This window comes from Lepisosteus oculatus, chromosome 16 (assembly GCF_040954835.1).
Source record: "Lepisosteus oculatus isolate fLepOcu1 chromosome 16, fLepOcu1.hap2, whole genome shotgun sequence".
NCBI classification, from domain to species: Eukaryota; Metazoa; Chordata; class Actinopteri; order Semionotiformes; family Lepisosteidae; genus Lepisosteus; species Lepisosteus oculatus.
In genome coordinates this window covers 2647758-2668876 of record NC_090711.1, presented here as the reverse complement: position 1 = coordinate 2668876, position 21119 = coordinate 2647758, and the positions used below count along the sequence as shown (strand labels likewise).

The 21119-nt window shown below is 50.4% G+C and overlaps 1 protein-coding gene across 2 annotated transcripts in view; it reads right to left on the bottom strand.

Moving 5' to 3' along the window:
* The window catches only part of fer1l4 (fer-1 like family member 4), a 36457-nt gene extending 16460 nt beyond the window's left edge, over window positions 1-19997 (bottom strand). Inside the window, exons 1-24 of one of the 2 annotated variants that reach the window (XM_069179581.1) lie at window positions 19359-19997; window positions 17612-17667; window positions 15412-15500; window positions 14822-14921; window positions 13265-13359; window positions 13095-13136; window positions 12422-12586; window positions 12148-12208; window positions 11323-11454; window positions 10766-10828; window positions 10381-10465; window positions 9714-9876; window positions 9152-9335; window positions 7438-7624; window positions 6545-6820; window positions 5898-6001; window positions 5121-5229; window positions 4842-5034; window positions 4269-4389; window positions 4040-4140; window positions 2445-2532; window positions 1816-1932; window positions 929-1081; window positions 148-331 (exon numbers count right to left, since the gene is read on the bottom strand). In XM_069179581.1, the coding sequence (XP_069035682.1) occupies window positions 148-331; window positions 929-1081; window positions 1816-1932; window positions 2445-2532; window positions 4040-4140; window positions 4269-4389; window positions 4842-5034; window positions 5121-5229; window positions 5898-6001; window positions 6545-6820; window positions 7438-7624; window positions 9152-9335; window positions 9714-9876; window positions 10381-10465; window positions 10766-10828; window positions 11323-11454; window positions 12148-12208; window positions 12422-12586; window positions 13095-13136; window positions 13265-13359; window positions 14822-14921; window positions 15412-15500; window positions 17612-17667; window positions 19359-19437 (2947 nt within the window). In that variant the 5' untranslated portion in view covers window positions 19438-19997. Of the gene's footprint in view, window positions 1-147; window positions 332-928; window positions 1082-1815; window positions 1933-2444; window positions 2533-4039; window positions 4141-4268; window positions 4390-4841; window positions 5035-5120; window positions 5230-5897; window positions 6002-6544; window positions 6821-7437; window positions 7625-9151; window positions 9336-9584; window positions 9668-9713; window positions 9877-10380; window positions 10466-10765; window positions 10829-11322; window positions 11455-12147; window positions 12209-12421; window positions 12587-13094; window positions 13137-13264; window positions 13360-14821; window positions 14922-15411; window positions 15501-17611; window positions 17668-19358 lie in introns of those variants that run through there. The other variant, XM_069179582.1, reaches the window with a different exon arrangement.
* Between the last annotated feature and the right edge of the window lie 1122 nt (window positions 19998-21119).

Below are 21119 nucleotides of genomic sequence, written 5' to 3'. Positions count from 1 at the left end.
AAGCCCTCCAAGCTGAGAAGTCACCGGTCTTGCAGCTGCCTGGACACAAAGAGTTGGTTCCAACACTGGACCTTGTTCGGCTGCCAAACCACACACTCCAGATTTTTAATGAATCGGGTGCAGTGTCCAGTCCAGCGGCTCACTCACCCTCGCAGGACAGTCTGGCTGGGGGCATGCTCATGGGCAGTAGGGTGGTGTAGGTGGCCTCCTCATACAGAGGTCTGAAGTCCGCCGGCAGGCTGCTGAGGCTGTTCTTCACATACTTGGTCACACCCAGCCACACGTACACCTCCAGCTTGGCGAAGATCTCCCCCACAGGCCCCCCGGGCACCTGGGGCAGGACAGGGGACCGAAACACGTCAGACCGATTTCAGACACATCAAATTCGCTGTGTTGGAAATGTAAAGATGGAGAACAATTAATCAGAGAGCAGGGAACAGTTCAAGGTCCTCTAGCTGCTTTTTAAATTGTTAGTCCCTCCTGTAGTCCCCTACTCCCTTCACCACTAGACTTCTGCAGACACCGAAGGCCCTGCATTGGAACAGGAAAAAGCTGATTTTGTTACTGGAAAATATGTGACCCGCTTTCCCCTCTCCTAAAGGTTCACTGTTTAGCTTATGTCTCTGATCCTGCAAACACGGATCCCGAGTTTATAGGGTCAGATCTAAAGGGAAAAAGAGAAAGAGAGAGGTTTTTACACATTCCATTTTCAAGCTTCTCAGCCAGAAACAAAAAAAACTCTCAATACCGAGATCTGACCTTGAGAACCCTGAACGGAGTGATCAGCGTGCGTCAAATACGTATCGCTTTTACATTAAATTCCCGGCTGTGCTGAATGTGAGTGGCGCATCTCCCTCGCAGTGCTGTGCTAAAGGAAGATGGGAGGCCAAGCGTCGACCAGGCGGCGTTGGAGGAGAAGCGGAATCACCTTCATGTAGACAGTGTGCAGCTTCCCACAGTCCTTGCCCTTCTCCTCCTCCACCACGGAGTAGAGGACGGAGTGCGTGGGGATCCGGGCGTACGCCACCCGCCTCCCGCTGCTGATCATCCACAGGAACACGTCCGGCAGCGTGCTCTGGGGCTGAGGGACACACCACCGTCGTTTCAGAAACCGGCTCGCTTTATTACTGTGTAATAAAGGTGTTATTGCTATGGTAATAACACATTCAATAACACACTTAGCCAAGTCCTCCAGCTTTGTGACATGCTGTTTATACATTCAGCTGTCGGTGCCTCGATACATGACACAAATTGTTGGTAACCTTATTTATGTCAGTTATTAATAAGCGTTATACCTCTACCTAAACAAGCATTCAATTAATATACACACAATCTAACAAGGTGAGATTCAAGGACAGAGAGTGACTGACTGCTGCACCATGAGTACCAGGTTAAATACATAGAGCTCTCCCTAGAATTCCTCTTGATGGACGGGTAACACTCCAGTTAGACCAGAGCCGAGTCAGGGACTGTAACCCGACACACAATGGCAGCACAGTGTTGATCCATATCAGTTAAAACACAAACAACATAATTTGCAAAACACACAAGAGAATGGCAGTTAATAATAACAATACATCAAAATGCCAAATAAAAGTTCTGGGATGATGGATGTTGGTAAACTCACTGTGAGTGAAACGTTCATATGAAATATCTCCTAAGAGGTCGTCACAGTCCTGCTCTACACTGTGCATATGTATTCACACACATATTCCCATATCTAGAGAAAGAGGTTACTACATATTTTGTTATAGAAAATGGATGCAACATAAATTAAAAAGTAGATCATGCTCGTGCTGAAACTGAATATCTCACCTCCTTGGAATAGAATCGTATCTTCCGCAAGATCTTCCTGACATCTCCCAGCTTCTCCCTCACGGTCCTGTTGGTGACTCTCCGGCGCACACGCAGTGCCTGCTTGGCCAGCATGACCTGGAGAAGGGCAGAAGTCACAGCCTGCTTAGGACAGAGCGGACAGAGACACCCAGCGATGGGCAAGGACACAGCTCGCAGTGGACAGAGAGACACAGCCAGCAGTGGACAGAGAGACACAGCCAGCAGTTGACAGAGAGACACAGCCAGCTGTGGACAGAGAGACAGCCTGCAGTGGACAGAGAGACACAGCCAGCAGTGGACAGAGAGACACAGCGAGCAGTGGACAGTGTGACAGCCTGCAGTGGACAGAGTCCTCCTATGGCAATGTCATCTCTTAGCCTAGAGTGGCTAAAAATGTTGTGGCTAAAAATATTTGTTGATGACCATGTAGAAGCATGTGATACAGCACTGAAAAGGGTAAAATGAGACATCTCACATTTATTTTAAAGATGAATCTATGTGCCCAGAAACAAAACATCGTTGTAACCACACAACAGGGCCACAGATCACCCCTTCCGACTGAAATGTTTTCCTTGAACAGGAGCCCGTCCTGTGGGCGCTCCACTCACGATGCTTTTCTTCAGGAACTCCAGCCGGGACCTGTCCAGGTTGTTGGGTCGGGTCATTGTCTTCTTGTCCGCACGGGAGCTGTACTGCCTGCAGGCAGAGCAACATACACAAGAATATCTCAAGTGAACCTGCAGCAGCATTTCCCTTGGGTTTGATCTGCCCTGCTGAGCTTCAGCTGTGAGTTAAAGAAGCATTTTACGAGCAACCAAACTAGCTAGATGGGTTGAATGGCCTCTTTTCAAGTTCTTAAGTTGCGCCTTTTCACTTTTCCTGCCATAAAACACGTCTTTGCATTACAGCACTACTGACTATTCGCAGAAAGACTTGCCTTGATCTGTCCTGCGGACTGCCCTCGCTTTGCTGGTGTGTGAAGTTAACTACATGCTCTCGGGTCATCGGCAGGCCACTTCTGACTACTGCTGTCCACCAGAGCACACTTACCTAGAGCACACCCAGCCTAGATCTCAGCCCTAACCTGCACATGAATACTCCAGCCCTAAACCTAAGTCAAAGAGCAGCCATAACCGGGTCACTAAAATACTGGTTATTTAAAAGCATCAGAGTATGTAAAATATCCTGTGTCAGCACTGAAACAGCATTATACTACATACAGTACACTGTAGGTTGTAGCTGCAGAGACAGGTGAGATGATGCAGAGCTGCTGGGGCTCTCCTATAGGTTGTTCCATAATGTATTATAATGACCCCTCATCCACTGCGGATTTTTCAGACAAGCAATTTGAGTACACACAGTTTTTCCAGTGTGACCAGGTTTGGCGACCGTTGGCAAAAAGATTTGCATCGATGCAGCTTCGAGGTTGAAAGCCAGGAGGGACGGTAGCTGTTTACTCGGAGTGGTCAGATCTGTGTAGCTGGTGTGGATCCTACAGCTGCAGTGCCCAACCCTGGTCCTCAGGGGCCTCTGTCAGCCAGGTGTATAGGTCTCTTTAAATCTTTACTTTTTTAAGAACAAGGAAAGGCTTCAAACTGTCTAACTGGGGCAAATGATGTGATCAAGAAGGTAATGGGCAATTAAGGGCTCGGGTGGACAGAAAAGCAGGAATCTGCTGGCCCCCGAGGACTGCAGTCGGGACTGATCTACGGCCAGCGTGTGAAGGATGTTACTGTCTCTCTCTCTTGTGCCGACCATGTTAGTGATCAGGACTGCGCGCTCAGCAATCGCTTTAGACGAGCTCTCCATGCTCTTGGTGGAGGGGGAAGATACAGTAGTTTCAAACCCACGCTTTGGATTTTAAAAAATGCTATTTAAAATACGCTATTGCACAACAAGCAATGTTTTCTCCTTCTAGCACTTTTGACGAGCTGGATTCATTGGTGTTATAGTTCAGTGAGCTGACAGATCGCTTTGGTAGACTGTCACGGTGTGTCACCACAGCCTTGTCACCTCATTTATTTTGCCTATTAGGTTATAGATTTTTACAGCTGAGGTTGTCTTCGCCACAGGGGTTTTTAGGCCCTGATCCCTGCGGCCGACGAGATACCACTGTGTTCATCTCAAGTGGTGTGGAGCATCAGAGCTCCAGAGCCGAGGCTGGGGTTCGAGGGGAGGGTGCAGCGCCCGCAGCAGCACTTACTTGCAGCTGGCCACAAACTCCAGCAGGACGTCCACCAGCCGCTCCTTGGCTCTGCTCTTCGGCCTCTTCAAGAGCTTCTCCACTTCGTCAATGCCTTGCTCCTGACAGGCGGGGCGAGAGGGATCAGACAGAGAGCGAGAGATACTGTATACACCAAAGAGCAGCAACTACCACGGCTTTGGTCACACAGACCGCTGAGCCCAAAACCGTTGCTGGGGTGGAGACCTACCAGTCTGTCGGCCATCTTGGAAAGCCAATTGGTCGCGTAGAGGCGGAAGTTGTAGTCTTCCCAGTAGTTCCACACGTAGAGACAGGGCTTCTCATACAGCAGGGGGACACAGCTAAAAGACCTGTGACACAGCACGGAGAGCCAGACTGAGCAGCAGAGCAGGTAACGGCTCTGAACTCCATATATCATCTGTCAACAGGAAACCTCTCTTCCTGGGACCTCAGGGTGGTAGGTCTGCCTGAGGGCTGACAGCACACAAGCTCTCTCCCTCACTGGATGGGACGCCAGTCCAACACGGGGCAATGGAGAAAACGACGATTTAGAATAGACAATGAAACTTCTCGAAGTTTCTGGGAAGTGGGATAGCACTGGAAGAAACCGATGCAGCTCAGGAAACCCCACAGGAACACGGAGGGAACGAGCAAATTCGGAATTAAACTCTGTACCCTGGAAGCGTTAACCTCTGTGCTGCCCCTTTAAACGATGGAAAAAATGGCTGTGCAGACACAGGCTTAGACAGAATCGGTCATGTCACACGATCGCACCCCTCGCCCCCTGCTCTGGCGGTCCTACCTGTCGTATTCCGTGGGCTGTGGTTTCAGGTGGCCCGTGACGGACCTGTCTCTGCTCCCGGGGGCGCTGACCTCCACGCGCTCCAGCTCGTCCTCGGATTCCTCCAGCAGGGGCTGCCGGTCCTCCCCCTGCGCCTCCCTGGCCGCCCTCTTCTTGGACTTCACCACCACGTCCGCGGCCTTGCCGTAGTTACCTGGGCGACAACCGCGGCAGCTCTTACGCCTGGGCCCCGGGAGGAGCACGGGAGAGACGGGCCTCCCCGAGCAGGCCGGGACGTACCGATGGACAGCTCGAAGGTGAGGGGCTTGGCGCCTACGGAGGGGTCGATCATCGTCACTTCGAAGAGAGAGGCGAACAGGAGAAACTCTTCCTTCTCCCCCAGGAAGTTCTGCAGGAGAGAAAACGGACAGGGGAGGGGTGAGGCTTGACTTCAGATGGGCTCTCCCTCTGCCAGCGACACGTCCTAAAAGCATGGATTGTGAAAAGATCCAGATAATATTTAGATGGCCTTTTAAACCAAAAGGAAGCTGTGTGCCTTAAACAAAAGTTGAAAATGAATATTTTGCTGGAAAATGAAAGGTTGTTTTAAATTGTTGCTGTTTTAGCTATTGTTTATGATTCTTGGTTTAATTTTTGGTAACACTTTAAGTGATGTGCTATAAATTAGCACTAAATTAATTAGGAAACTCCTATTACATTCTAGCCTCTAATGCCTCTCTGTTCAATTAAGGCATGAAAAGATGTGAAATGGCCGCCCATTTCCTACCCAGTTAATTTCATTTCTCTCTTCTATTACAGTGAAACTTCCTCAGGCCAACAAAATAGAGCTGGGATGAGAGTAGAGTAGCTTTCTTTTCATTGCCTTTTTATTATTGTTTTATATTTTCATTGCATTCCAGTAGATCTCATAACGAAAACAACAATTATCTTAGTTCTGCCAATAAAAGGCTTCTGTGCAGCAGCTGATCAGACACAGCAGGAGCAGGAGAGTGCGGACAGCAGTGAAGAGGCTTGGATCCCCAGTCCGTCAGGAACAGAGGGGGCAGCGAGTCTGACCTCGGGGAGGGGGTGAGTCTCCTCCACCTCCACAGTGACTGCCCCGGGCACCTCCGAGCTGGAGTCCTCGGGTTCCTCCTCCGGACCACTGCGCCCCTGCGCCACTGCACCGAAACAGCAACACGGCAGACGCACGTCAGAGAGGGCTAGCCAGGACCTCCCCAATGCCCCTAGACCCCATCCCCGGCCAGGACACTGTCCCACTGACCCTACTCCCCGAACTCAGGCAGAACTGTGTCCCACTGACCCCACTCCCTAAACCCAGGCAGAACTGTGTCCCACTGACCCTACTCCCAAAGCCCAACAAACAATACTCTGTCCAACACCTCTACTCCCCTAACCCAACCCAACCCTACTCCTCAAGCCTGGGCAGGACCAGTCCCAAAGCCCCTACTCTCCAGTTTGCTCCTGTCTTCAAAGTCCAAGATATCTGGAACTTAAGGCACTTATTTGGTTTTAACAATAGTTGCCCTCCCCTCTGATGTTTAATGAACATCAATTATGCCTTATGCAGGCTACAAGTCTTGAACATGAACAAGCTTAGACACACGGTGTTGTTCTAAGCAGAACACTGTACCGTGTGATGACATTGTCAGCAGGGATGTCGTTGCCCCAGTGACACTGACTCTCATCCTCCAGGCGCCTACCTTCCTTGTCCTTCTTCTTCTTCTCCTTGGACTTCTTGCTCTTCTTCTTGAGGGTGAGCCTGCTGAAGGTGCTCTTGACGGTGGCCATGGCCTTGTTCTCCACCACGGCGGTGGGCGAAGAGTACACCTCCACGGCCAGCGACAGCAGGATGCGCCCGCGGTAGAAGATGCCCTGGCCCAGCCCCTCGTTCAGCTCCCGGTGGATGTCGTTCAGGACTGAGTTCTGCGGGGACCCGTACAGGTTGATCCAGGAAGGCCCAAAGGTGGGGTGGAACCCTAGGGATGACCAGAGACGTGATGGTGATGGTACCACCGGCCCACTTTTGGTTCCTGGTACGAGGCTCCGACCACTGGGAGATCAGGCCTTCTTCTCTGCCATGCGGGGACTAGGGAAGGATCTCCCAGCCCATTCCAGAGCCTGTAAGCCTTTCGATTCTGTTTAATTGACCGTTTTAATGATTGTGTGCCTGCCAAATTTGATTGCTTTATGGCACAGCGCCTGGAGATCATGCATCTGAAGAGGCACTTTCAAATTTTAATGTTTTTTTTTTTTTTGCCCCATCTGGCATCGATTTGGAAGAGTATTTGCTATTAGAAGAGGGGAAGTCAGTTTTGCACTGGAGGAAATTGCTCGGGAAGTGGCCCTGTGTGTACAATCCCTGACTGTGAATCAGAATATACAAACAGGGGATGGCAGTGTGCAGCAGTGATTAGGATTCTTCTCTCCTGGCACTGCTGCTGAACCCTTGAGCACAGCGCTTTACCTTGCTTGCATACGGGTAGGTGTAAGCTTTTGAAAGCCTCAGCCATGTATGAGTAATGAGTCAATGCAATGGAACACGAAACACAGCCAGAAAGAAGCGGGTCCCGCTGGGGAAAATAACCAGCGTTACCATTCCTGGTGGGGTCGGATATCTGGTGCAGGTCCAGGAAGTGTGTGGCCAGGGCAACGTCCCCGATGTTGGCATCGTCGAGGACCTGGACTTTGATCCTGCGGGCCAGCGGGGGGAACTGCTCGATGAAGGAGATCTGCTCGTTCCACTCGGGGGCGTTGGTGTCGCTCTCCACACTCGTCTCACCCTGGGGACAACGACACCTCACGCTGCTCAGGGCCCGGCAGTGTCACACGGTCTGCCTCGTCTCGGTGCAGCATCTAGGTTTCCTGCTCCTTTCTGACAGGAAACTACGCAGCACAGAACACTGATCCCCCTCTGCACAGTGTGCGACATGATTTTGAATAAGGGGTTGTGGGAGTCTAGTAAAAGATCACAAGTCACTTTGGGCCTTCGATGAATTTAAGACCAGAGCAAGAGAAACAGCTGGATGTTGGATGTGGTGATCCACCACCGTGGCTGACGTCACTGCCTCAACTGAGAGCAAACTACTGTGGCTGACGTCACTGCCTCAGCTGAGAGCAAACAAGTTTACTCAAGGCGTCCACAGCCCTACGCCCCAGGCCGGCTCTACTGTTCTGCACACAGGCCACAATGGAGAGCACTCAATCAGGGATCTAGGACATGTCCTTGTGTCTTTGCCTTCTGAGAACAGACACAGCCCTTTCCCAGAGCTTATAAAGACACAGAAGCAGTGTCTGCACTCATCATCTTGTAGACCTGTGTCAGAAGTGGAGGCAGAGATGTGTGAGCGGAAACCCTGCCTTCTACTGCATCCCGATAAGGCATGGCATTATCCAGGAAGACCTGGTGTTATTCCCAGAATTGGTGTGGCACTGTTGGAATCTATGGGTCTGCTGATAAGGACGCAGTTTTAACAATGTCCGTGTGTTTGCTGTCAGTCTATTAAAGGAAAATAGAGGGCACCAAGTGAATGGCCAGACCACATCCTACAAAGTAAACATTCCGGGAGCGTGGGTGTGTGTTTGGTGTGTGCGGGCGTGTCCGTGTGGACCTACAATAAACTGTTTCATGCATCGTGAAAGGAACAGACAGCCCTGAGGCGTCCTGGAAAAAGACTGCAGACACAAACAGGGATCACGTTTCAACATTCTCACAAGTCATGAAATAAATGTTCCGCTGAGAACTGGAACAGCCTAAGAGCAAACCTCTCACTGTTTAGTGGCTGCTTAGCTCAACGAGCCCAAGAAGCCAGAGCTCATCCTGGTTTAAGAGTTGGTCAGACGAAGCCTTCAAGTTGGGAGTCCAGAGCCCTGAGCACTGACCTGGCCTGTCCGTTTGAACGCAGGACAATATTTTCTGAAACTGAGCCAGGTCGCATTCCTCCACACGGTATGAGCACTGGGATTCTCTCTTCTACCATTTCTCACCAGACCAGGGTGGAACTGGAAGCTGGTTTTGGTCTTGTTACGTCTTTCTTCATGCCCAGTTATGAGGGACGGGCTGAAGCATCCATTGCTGTTTGCAGTTTTGGTCTCTGATCCCGTCACAAGTAACTCACACGAAGAGATGCGGGAAATGGCCCTGTTCGTACGGTACACTGACATCCTGACCGTGAATTCGTATACACGAACAAGGGGAAAACCGTCCCGGGGACGGGCGCGAGACCCAGCGGTGTTGACCAGCTCCCCGCTCGGCCGACGAGCTCCAGGCCCCGGCTGTCGAAGAGACGCGTCACGGCGCCACGGCGTACCTGCTGGCCGGCGAACGTGACCTGCACATAGGGGTCGATGAAGACCTTCTTCTCGCCCATCATCTTAGAGAAGCTGCCCATGAAGCCGGAGTTCATGCTGGGCAGCCCCTCCGCCTTGTAGACCTTCACCACGAACTTGGCCCAGGGCCGCTCCGCCGGCATCCTCTTGGGCAGGAGGAGGTTCCTGCAGAGGGAGCGAGAGGGCACTGGAATCAGGCAGGGGAGTCTGGGAAGGGGCACCGGCTGCCTGAAAGAGGAAACTGGCGAGACCAGAATACTGCGCAGTCATCAGACCCTCCCAGCCACTCCCGAGGTTTTCAGAACAACCCGTCCCCTGCATATCTGAGCCAATTATCGATGAATCCCTAACAACTTGAGGATTACTTAAAAAAGGCAGTGGAATTAACGACCAATTGATTATGGATTGATTCACCAGTGAAAAAACAACGGTTCTGTTTTTTTTCCAGCTGAGCATGGTATTTTCCACCTCTCTTCGGACCGCTCTCCTGCGCTCTGTGGTTGCCGGCCCCATGGTGCTCTTGCAGGTCTGCGGGCCACTCACTTCTCAATGTCTTCGTTCTGGCTGCCCGCGGTGGGGATGCTGGGTATGCCCATGGAGTCCCCCTTGGCCACCACGCTGATTGTGCACTTCACGTAACCTTTGATCCCTGTCCGCGTGTCTTTCGGGTCCGTGATGGGGGCCCACTTCTGGTAGAACCTGTGGTCTGAGCCAGGAGAGGCACACACACACACACACACACTGTTGCGTTAGGACCTGTATGCAGGTGATTTCTGTTTTCGAACCTCTCACCAGCATTAACAGGTCATGATCATTCTGCAGTAATCATTGCTGCTTTTGTGCAAATTCACAAGACAGTGTCTAGATCACTTATCAACGTACCGTAGAACTCTGCTGAATTGCTTAAATTCCACAGAAAAAGGCAAACAAACCACTAACAGAGCTAATACACTGATTGCAGTGTGGGACTCAGCTGTGATCTACAGCATCAGAATTCTGAACATCATCCTCCATCTGATTAAGCTGATTAAGATCTGGCTAAGATAAGGCTAATTTAAATAGTTAACTGAGCAATTGTTTTAATTGCAATTTAGAAATGGGTTGCAATGAAGCTCACAAGCTCCTTCAGCCCCAGCTGCATGACTGACCACAGGGGCAAAGGCCATAAGGGCAATGGGGAGCCCTCACTGCAAGATCTGCTCACGGTTACCTGGCTGGTTGTAGACTGTGCTGATGTCAATCTTGAAGGTTCCGATCCGGGTCATCAGGAACGCCAAGGTCTTTTTGTGAACCACCTGGAAGAGTTGAAGAAAGGTGTGCATCCCAGGAACGTTACATTCTGCAGGCAGGTAACTGCTGCAAACAGCTCAAAGTCAAAATCTCATCTATTTTGAAAGCCCACAAATGACCATCCCACATCAACGTCCCTGAACAAACCAATATTAACTGCAGGGCAAAAGGGAAAAGCTGGGAATGTGTTGGAAAGTCCTTTGAGGCTTTTGCTACCTCAAAGAGAAAAGGCAATGTGATGGCAGTCTTTTCCCTGTATACGCTGGCACTGGAGGAGAGGAGAATTCAAACACCAGGACACTTACTGAAATCTCAATAACTTTGTCAAAGAGAACCTCCTGGGTCTCCTGGAACTCAAACATAAAATTCTGGAAATAACAAAGAGAGGGAAAAAAGAGTCATAACACCTTCTAGCATAACAGCAGAGGAATTGCAACGGCATTAATTGGAATCTGGTTACCCTTGTGGAGACAAGCAGTTAACAGCAGTTGAGAATACAGGAAATACAATATGCGGCTCTATAATAGCCTACAAACAGGTTAGCATCCCTTAAGGCTGTGATAACTGATGAACAACTTCAAGGTCCCCTAATTTCCTATCGAAGTCTCTGCTTCAGTAGCCCCGAGAGACAGTGAAGAGAAAGCTGGACTGGGAAGGCGTCTTCATCTCCACCGGTGTGCTTTACTTCAGTGTTGAAGCTCGTGTTGCGTCCAATGTTTTTGTCTTGTAATGCCCACCTCACCGCGACACTGTAACCAACACTGTGCTCTCAGGAATGCCAGAGAGCTGTCCTGAGTGGGAGTGGGTCAGAGTGATGGCACATGCTCTGCCCGTCACAGCCAGTGTGCTGCGGGCAGCTCACCTCATTGTAGAAGGGGCAGTTGGTGGACTTCTGGGTGGCCGTGTGCTTCTTCTCCTCCCCCACCCTCACGTACACGGCCGGGTTGATATTGACTCCCACCAGCTTCTGCGCCTCGATGACGTTGACGTTCACCTGCGGGAGAGGGGCGGGGGGAGGAGACAGGATGCCATCGGGCAGCAGGTAAGTCCGTGCCGTGTTCTCATTCACTCTGGCTCCTCAGTGTTGATGGGGTCAGGGCAAGACCCCATTCACATCAGTGCTAAGGTTTTATAAGCTAAGGACTTCTAGAGGCCAGGGCACTATCCTGTCCTCCTTGGGACAAGGCCAAGACTGAGACCCTGGACCTCAAACCCATTTCTAGACGTTACTGGGGTCAAGCTCAAAGTGACAGAGATACTCCACCTTCTTCCCACCACTGAACCCCAACATCAATCAATCTACTAATCAACCAAGGACAATCAAGAACCACCCATCACAGTCTTTCACGCGTGTTGTAACTGGAATGCTTTTCCATCTCCCTGCATGCTGGGAGACATCCATCCACCTGAAGATCTCCATGTTGCAGTGAGGGGTTCCCTGTCCAGCCCTGGAGGGCCACAGACCAGCAGGTTTCTATGCCTCTTTAAACCAGCAGCACCTGAAATGCTGAGAAATTCTTCTGAAAACATACAGGACTGTGGCCCTCCTGGAGGCCTTGATTTTTAATGGCAGTTTGTTTCTAAATGCCTAGACCTTGGGACATGCGCCACTACGATCATTTTCGGAGGCCCGGGCTGTTCCCTGCTGTACCCAGAGCTGGCCTGGTGTGCGCGGTGAGCGCTGTACCTGGAAGCTCTGCACTCTGGGAACCGTGGCCAGCTCGTGCCTGGAGAGGAACCTGCAGCGGCTGTGAGGAAGAGCAAACAAGCGCGCCGATTAGAAACCCTCAGACAACAAGCCAGCTCCCCCTAAAGGGGCTTCCGGGCATTGCGGCTTGTCGCTTCAGCATGGGCTTCCCCAGCGGCTGGAGCTCCCCATCGAGAGGCGTGTTTGTAAGGAGAGGAAGAGGTGAATAACCCTCACTGGGGGGGACAAGCAGACCGGAAGCGTCGGGACAGACCTGAGGATGGCGGTGAAGGTCATGTTGGCGCACTCGAGGTCCGCCGTGTCGTAGTCGTCGTCGTCGTCCTCGTCCTCGTCGTCCTCCTCGCCGGTCTTCACCAGGCTCCGGCCCAGTTTCCGCGTCTCGCGGTCGAGCCGCTCCGGCCGGATCGCCTGCCTGGTCCTGGGAACACCGGAGGCCCGGGGGTCACCGGGGGGGCCGGAGCTAAGACTGGGCCCCCCCCCCTCCTCTCCTCTACCGGACCGTTACCCTCACCGCCCCTGCAGAGCCTGAGTGCTCGTTTTCCAAAAGCCCGACCTCAAGCTTCCAGACTCCTGCAAGATTATCCGTCCAGAGGCAAGAGCCTCTGAAAACACAGCTGCGGGAACAGGAAGGTCTGATGCTTCGTTTTTCAACATCAGAGCCTCTCTTCCCTGAGAGACAATGGAGATCATTCGCCCCCCTTCGAGAGGAACACCAGATTACTGTTTTATATATCGTACAGAACTATCCAGAGTTCAGAATAGGTGTTGCATTTATTCAAATGTTATAAACGAAATACATTAACGGGCAGACATAAAGACTACAGCGAGCATCCTGACTTTACATTAATAAGTAAAACCCTGATCCTGACCCTAGCCCTAACCCCTCCCCTATCTCCAACACATTGTTTCGTGAAGAAGCAGCTTACCCAGGCTCGGAGAAGCCGACGTTTCTGATGACGAGTCCAGAGCTGTGTGGGAAGGAAAGAGGGACGCTCAGTCAGAAGGGAATATAATGAGCACGGGGGCGTGGGTTTGGTGCGTTACCCCAGTGCTCCCTGCTGATGGGGGTGGAGAAGGGTGTGGGTCTCCCACTCACTTGTCAGCTTCCTCGTAGAACAGGAAGTCGTCTTCTGCCCAATTGCCTGCCGCACCTTCCACAGGGTGATACCGCACATCCAGCTCAATGTAGATCTGGGACGAAGAAAAGGAGTCATTCATTTATTCACTCACTCATTCATTTATTCATTTATTCACTCACTCAGCCGTCTATCCAACAATCTCACCCATCCATTTCTTGAAGGCTCCCGGACAAGCACTTCCCATTCCAAGGGGCTGTGTAGTTTGCTCCAGACCCTCACCGCTCTTTGTGTAATGAAGAGCCTGTGATTTTGAAATCTAAATGCTCTTTCACTACTTTTTTTAAATTGTCCCCTTTGTCTGCGACAAATTTGGAGAATTCAAACACTGCAATAAAATCAGACTGATTTATTCCAGCTGAGCTTAATTGCTGAGCTGGTTTTCGTTCCAGTTGAGCTTAATTGCCTTAATTGAAGTAGTACATTGCTTGATTGGAACGTTTGTAAGTTTTGTTTTTCCAAATCAAAAGGTTTGGAAATGTATATTACTTGGGGAAATGCCGTAGATTAAAGGCTGAAAATAATCAAACAGTTCAAATGGCTCCTGTAATTAACTCAATCAAGTTTTGAGCTGTGTAACAGAGCTGGGCTGGTACAGAAACCAGCAGGTGTTTAGGCCTCCAGGACCGGAACTGGCCTGTTACAACTGAAGGAAAGAAGAGCTGAATGTTTAAATAGTTGCCAATCCAGTTTACTGTGATTTCCAGTTCTTCCTGTGAAAAGGACACTATATTTTTTGTATCCAGATCTGGAAACTACATCTCCAATTAGATCTGCCTGTTGCTTCACAGATACCCTGACAGGCACTGAGGTCTGAGCAGGCTTTCAGGGAGGTGAGCTATACCTGAGGAATGCAGTCTGACTCCCATTGTGAGGGCAGCACTACAACCGTTTCCGATAACAGACTGCATTCAAAACCCGGCAGGTACAGCATATTGTACTCTTTACAGAGGTAAACTATATTTTCCTGCAGAAATACCCTCAGGTTGTGTTTCCATGCTACACCAACACAGAAATGTTTTTTTTTCTCAGCTACAAGGATGCAATTATAATAACTGTCCGTTTTTTGAGGGTGTGTGTGTGCGGGGGGGGTGGTATGGAGGGGTAACCTGTTGAATCCCCTCTCTCTCCTGACTGAACTTCAAAACTGGGGTCCAAAATAAACCCGCTCTCTCCAGTCACTGGGAATACACCAGCTCTCTGCAGTGACTGGGAATAACCCATCTCTCTCCAGTCACTGGGAATACACCAGCTCTCTGCAGTGACTGGGAATAACCCATCTCTCTCCAGTCACTGGGAATACACCCTCCCTCTGCAGTGATGGGAATACACCCGCTCTCTGCAGTGACTGGGAATAGACCGGCTCTCTGCAGTGATGGGAATACACCAGCTCTCTGCAGTGATGGGAATACACCAGCTCTCTGCAGTGATGGGAAAACACCCGCTCTCTGCAGTGACTGGGAATACACCCTCCCTCTGCAGTGATGGGAAGAGATGGGGGCGCGGGTCAGGCTTACGTCGGTCAGGCTCTGGCTCTTGTCGGTGAGGGGCTCCTGCAGCAGCAGCCTCCCAGCTGCCACCAGGTGCTGCAGACTGATGACCAGCTTCCCCAGCAGCCTGAGGGACAGTGAGGACAGTCAGACACTGGACACCTTGACCGGACACTCCAACTATACACTCCACTGCGGGACCTGTTCCCAAGAGGACAGTGCACAAAACTCCCTCCTGGCTGATGCTCATGTCCAAAGCAGAGGTTAGTTACAAGTTTTTACATGCAAATCGTACTACCTATGTAGTATATGAAAGGGGCTGCTATAGAAATCTGGGGGCAATACTGCTCAAGTGTTGCTCTGCGCCGCGTCTGCAGGGAGTCCTGGGATTCGGGGCCTCGTCTCTCGAGCAGCTCCAGGTTTGGAGGCAAGCGGCACACAGACTCGCCGTACCAAAGGGCCCCGACGCGGGAGAGCTGGACAATTTGCAGGACGCTAGGGGTTTGACATCGCCCTGACACCCTCCCTGCTTATACGCGAGCAGCGGCAGCGTGGAACACCTGGACCGGCTCCAGCTGCAGTACACTGGGAGCTGGATGCCCTGCCCGGGAGCCCACCTGTTGCTGAAGACCTTGCTGCAGTTGTACACGCTGACAGACAGCATCTCGTCTTTGATGAGCTTGCCGTAATGAGGCCAGCGGAAGTGCTGTAGGAGTACAGGACAGCGGGTCAGCGTTCGTCGTGCAGGCAGTACTGTAGCACCGAGCTCGGCCCGTCCTGCTGTCCCGGAACACCCACACTCTCTCGCACACAAAATAACAGAAATGGATGAAAGAGGAGAGATCGTTTCTTCTATCGTTCCCCTCCACACACACAGATGGAACCCACAGAGGGGAGAAATATCAGTTTGCCGGACTCAATCAAAAATGGCTTTTCCACATTACAGACAGGGAGCAGCAGACAGAGGAAGAGGAAAGGGGAAGGAAAGAAAAGGCTGAACAGTGTCTGAGTTAAACCAAACACAGACAGGCGGACAGGTTGTACTCCTTGACACAGGAAATCCTTGCTCTCTGGCGACAGGTCGATTTTTTTTAACCCCGTGAATGGGGCGGGTTTGAATCCAACAAGCATGCTCTGTAATCTTCCCTGGCGTTTACTGTTCCTGGGGGAGGGGCCTCCCCTGCACGCTAACGCTGCTGTGGGGGGGGCTCCGTGTGTTCCAGCGGGGGCCTGCTGCTGACCGGCTCTCAGGCCAAACACCACTAACGTTCATCTTGACCCGGAGGAGAGGAGAGAACTGGCAGGGACCAGCCACAGACCGAGGGCCCTCCTTGAAGATGTGATCTTCATTACCCATTACCTGTAAAGTGCTTTGAGTGGAGTGTGCAGAATAGAGCTTTGTACTGTAAGTGTAAGGAGTATTATTATTATTATTATTATTATTATTATTATTAATCGCTTTATTCACCCCACCTTCCTGAAGCGGTTTGTTGGAGTTTAACGCAGTGCAATCAGTGGCCTTGCAGGAGCCTGTCACAGTACGCAGTGTTTGCTCTAGTGAGGGGATGGCAGGGGGCCGCCTCAGTCTGGCCTTGTGACTAATGACTCACCCCGGTGGCACAGGCGCTGCTGGAGAGCAAAGCTTTTGAGCGAGACAAACACTGTATCCACTCCGGGGGGTGGAACAGCCCCGCCCGCTCGCCGCTGGCCTTAACCCCTTCAGCTCCAGGACAGGACCTTTAAAGCCTGAGAGTTTATGAGCAGGGGACTTTGGAGAACTCACACCGGCGTGTAGAGAAATTGAGCTGCTGCCCCGCTTAAATTGGATGGAGAAAATAGCGCAGCGCAATGGTCAGCTTTGCTGCCTCGCAGCGCGGGGGGCCCCGGGTTCGATTTCAGACCTGGGAAGCTGTCTGTGTGGAGTTTGCACGTTCTCCCCGGTGTCTTCCCACAGTCGTGTTGTCTGCTGGGCAAATTGGCTCCTATGAAAATGTCCCCGGTGTGAGTGTGTGCGCGCCTGTGTCTGTATGTACCCTGCCACAGCCTGGCGCCCCGCCCGGTGTGTACCCCATCTTCCCCCCCTGCCTGCCACCACAGGCTCCAGCTCCCCCATGACACTGAATTGAAAGAAGTGGTTAGAAAATGGATGTAGAATCAAGGTGCACTAATTGTATCAAAGGATTCAAAATAATGGGGTTTGTTGCCCTGGTCCACTTTGTCCTCCTGGGGGTCCCCTAAGTTCTTGGATCTCCTTGCTGAACCATAGTTTGTATAAGAGGTGCAAACGGGCAGTTTGCATCATCGTAAACCAACTAGATCATCACAGCCTTCAGGAATCCTCCTTCTCACTACATTCTGTTGTCCTCCCCCCCGAAGTATGCAAATTCCCTAGAATTGCAAATCCCCGATTAAGAACAGCATGCTTCAACAACCAACACACAGAAAACACCAGCTCAGCAGGTTCTAGGGGGGAAAAAACATTCAATTTAGTTGAACTGAACAATTTAGTTGTGATTAATCAAGTGGGTGATTTGGAGTCCATTTGGAGCAAAAAGCTGAACACTCCTCAAGCCTCAAGGACCAGATATCCCTTGTTTGAATAAATTACTTGCTTTGTTAATCAATAACTAGGTATTGATTAATAACAATGAATGAATCATTGGCGACTGTCCTGGACCAGGGCTCTTAAACTCCAGGCAGATGTCAAGTAGGATAACAAGGCTCCAATGAATTTAAAATGAAAATAATAAACCTGATGAGCCTGTGAGAGCTCCTACACACTGGAAAGCACAGAACCCTCCTGGATCCCTACTGTACCTCATTGAACACGGCCTCGTTCTCGCACTGCAGGATCCTGGTTTTGTGCGTAAAGCCTGGAAGAAAGCAAGCAGTAAGGAGATCAGTTCAGGGCTCCAGAGGGAAGAGCTCCCATCTGGAACAGTCACATCCCTGGGCAAACTGGGGCAGCTCCCGAATTCTTCTCATCCTGGAGGAAGGGAGCTGTGAGTTGCAGGGTTTGTTCCTCCTAAACAGCAAGTTAAAAACTTGAATCCCCATTTTTTTTTGCCCTTTAATTTATGGGCGAAGGGGTCCCCCAAGTAAACCTAGCCCAGTGATGGCAGCCTTTTCACAAATTGCTTAATACCCCCAAAAGAAAAATAGTAGTTATAACTTCAGTTGGTACAAAGATTCGTCTTGATTTTTGTGTCATTCAGCCCAAATCCAGTAAAGACATCACAAGGGCGTGATGTCTGCCAAACTGTATGTCGACCTGTGGTTGTGGTAAAAGACTGGTTCCCAGTTCAAGCCACCGATTCCCTGCGTCACTGATAGTCCATGTGTGGAAGGCGTCTTCGTAAGTCAGGCGTTACAAAAAGAAACTCTCTGTAAGTCAATTCCAACAAAAGTGTCCAATAAGTTAATATGAAAAGAAGTCTCTAAATAAGCCAATTCAGATTGCAGCAGCTACGAAGGACCGGCTGTGTGGTACTAGTACTCAGCCTGTGCTTTTCGAAGGCTCTGGCAGAGAAAAGCAGGCTTTACTGCGCTGAGACAATGGTTCCTAAGCTCTGAGGTAGGAGTACTGAAGACAAATACAGCCAGGCGGAAAGTAAAAGAGCTTAAGGGCTAGGCAGGCTCTTCGGACACAAAGGGAAAGCGTTAACTTAATCCTCCAGAAATAAGAGAATTTACAATGGCAGGTTGCTTTTCTTTAAAGGAATCATTACATTCCGGAGTGTGAACTGAGCATTGTGGGGAAAAAACAGGCAAAGATACGAGGGTACCCTTGCCTTGTTAAGAGACAGCAAATGGATGTTAGCACTACACCTGTGCTGGATTATTACGTGCGGACTGGAGTTCCCTGCACCCCTCACGAATGTTTAAAATTCAACAGCCCGTCCAAAGAGGAGTGTTTTAAATTGTCTCATTTGATCCTCAGCACAAGGCCAGAATCGCCCTTCCAAGAAAACAAGCCGTCAAGCCCTTGGTTTCTGGGTGACCTCAGCCTTCAGCCACCCCTGGGCTGCTGGTCCTCGACAGAAGACTTGTCCAGACACACAGGGAAGAGCAGCGCCCAGCACTGGAACTTCCCACCTCTCGGAGGTCAACCAGTAACCGGGCTCTGACGGCAACAGAGGGGGCTTCTGGCGTTACAGTATAATAGTGAGAAATAAACTATAACACCGTAACCCTCTCCCTCTTTAATAATACTATCAGAACACCAGAGCTCAGCGGAACAGCGTGCAGACTTCCCATATACTCATTCGTGATCTCATTTAGTCACAAATGGAAAATTAGCATCACCATTCATATCTGCAATCTATTGCCGATTGTATTTCTTAGATCTTAGATCAATTAAATCACAGTCAAACTGCTCCGATACCAGAGGCCATTGCAATTTAAAAATTAATCCAGGAAAAAATAACTTAACTTCCCCTATGTTTACGGAGATACAAGTCCCTGTTTCACTCGGCCCATTTTCCTCTCGATTCCTCGAATATATATGACGAAAAAAAAAGATTACAAATCTATACATATCAGAAATATCAATCAGGATGCTCACCTCTGAACGACAGCTCTACTTTTCGGTCATATTTCCCTGGTAAGTTGGTGATCCTCTTCAAGTTCACAGTGATGGACATTTTGAAAACTTTCCTCAGCCCCTAACTGGGGTCAGTTGCTCACTGTATATATATCTCTCTCTCTCTCTCTCTCACTCCCCCGTCTCCTGCTCCGATCTGACTCTCAGGTAACCTCCATCCTGCAGTGATCTCACTGCCTCCCCGCAGAGTGCAGAGGAGTGACTGAGGGAGCTGTGACACCTTCCCTCTCCACTCTTGCCCCCTCCCCTGCTACAGGGAGACACAGATTCAACCGCTGACTCGCCCAGCAGGTTTGGCTGCTACAGACCGAACGGATCCCTCCTTCACCGACGCACACTGGATACACAGGAGGCCCTGGGCAATTACCTCTAAACCAAGCAAACAGGCAGGCAGGCGAAGTCGAGCCTGCTGTCAGCCTATCGGTGCGATCCCACTGTCCAGCCCCACTCCCACACACACACACACACAACACGGCAGCTCTTATAGGTCACCATGAAATCGGCCACTTCCTTACAGCATTGTCACTGGGACCAGTTCAGCAGGTAGATTTAATAAGATGAAGCTATCCGGAGATCGACCCAAGCTGTAGACTGAGTGTCCTTCAGCCCCTGCAGACCTGCTGAGTTCTGTCCCATGAATATATCGCTTGCTTAATTGATCAGTAACTAGATCATAAGGTATCATTAGTAACAGGTGACCTACAAGACCAACAACATGGGGCTCTCCAGGAGCAGGGTTAGAGGTCCCTGCTTAAGAGGAAGTCTGGTGGTGGGAAAAACCCTGATGAGTCAGCAGCTCTGTTGAAGTGTAGATCCTTACCAATTTCTCCCTGTACAAAACAAATCCCCCTCAGGGAACAATAAAAATCTGATCTTAATAGCCTGCCATCCTACCTTGTGTGACTTCGTAGAAATTAACAGTCCGTAACTTTCAATTGCATTCACTTGGGAAATACCTGCCGAAATCTGCTGGTTGTCCTGCTGTGCTGGAAAAGGTGAATCCCTCAGCATTTTGAGTTACATACAGATACTGACTAAAACACATCGACAGCTATGTTGCTCCATCACCGGAACACAAGCAAGTCTCACCATTTTTCCTGAACTTTCAGCTTCACGAGTTCTGCATCGCACTAAACCTGCAAACCCAGCCAAGGCTGGCAACAGCGCTTCTCAAGTGTGTTGTGCACAATTTTTTATATTTTCTTCTTTTCAGGGCTCAAACAGCTCCTTTCCCTGAGATGCCGTTTTGACCAGATCTAGAACAGCAGGTCAGGAGACCTTGGTGCAGACCATGAGGAGCTTATGGTTCGAACATGGCTGGGCGTGGTCAGTACTGGGAAGGGACATTTCCAAGTTGAACCGGTTTTCTTTCCTGCTGTAAGTAAGCGACTTGTTAGTGGACCAGTAGGTGGCGCTCCTCCCTTTTGAATCGCCAGTGACCTGGGACAGTGCTATATGGGAACTGCTGTCCTTAGGAACTTCATTCTCTCAGACCTTAACAACTTAAACTAAGTGGACAAGTCTTGGTCAGATGTTAACTGAAATTAACCTCAAAAACCAGTAGGAACCCAAAACCTCTGCATTGGAGTCGCTTAATCCCCCGCTCTTACAAATGCCATTACTGCAGACTACAGAGCTGAGCAAATGCACATATCTTACCCCGTCTGTGGACTCCCAACGCAAATACTTTTGCCCCATCTAGTGGCCAACTGGTAGCAACCC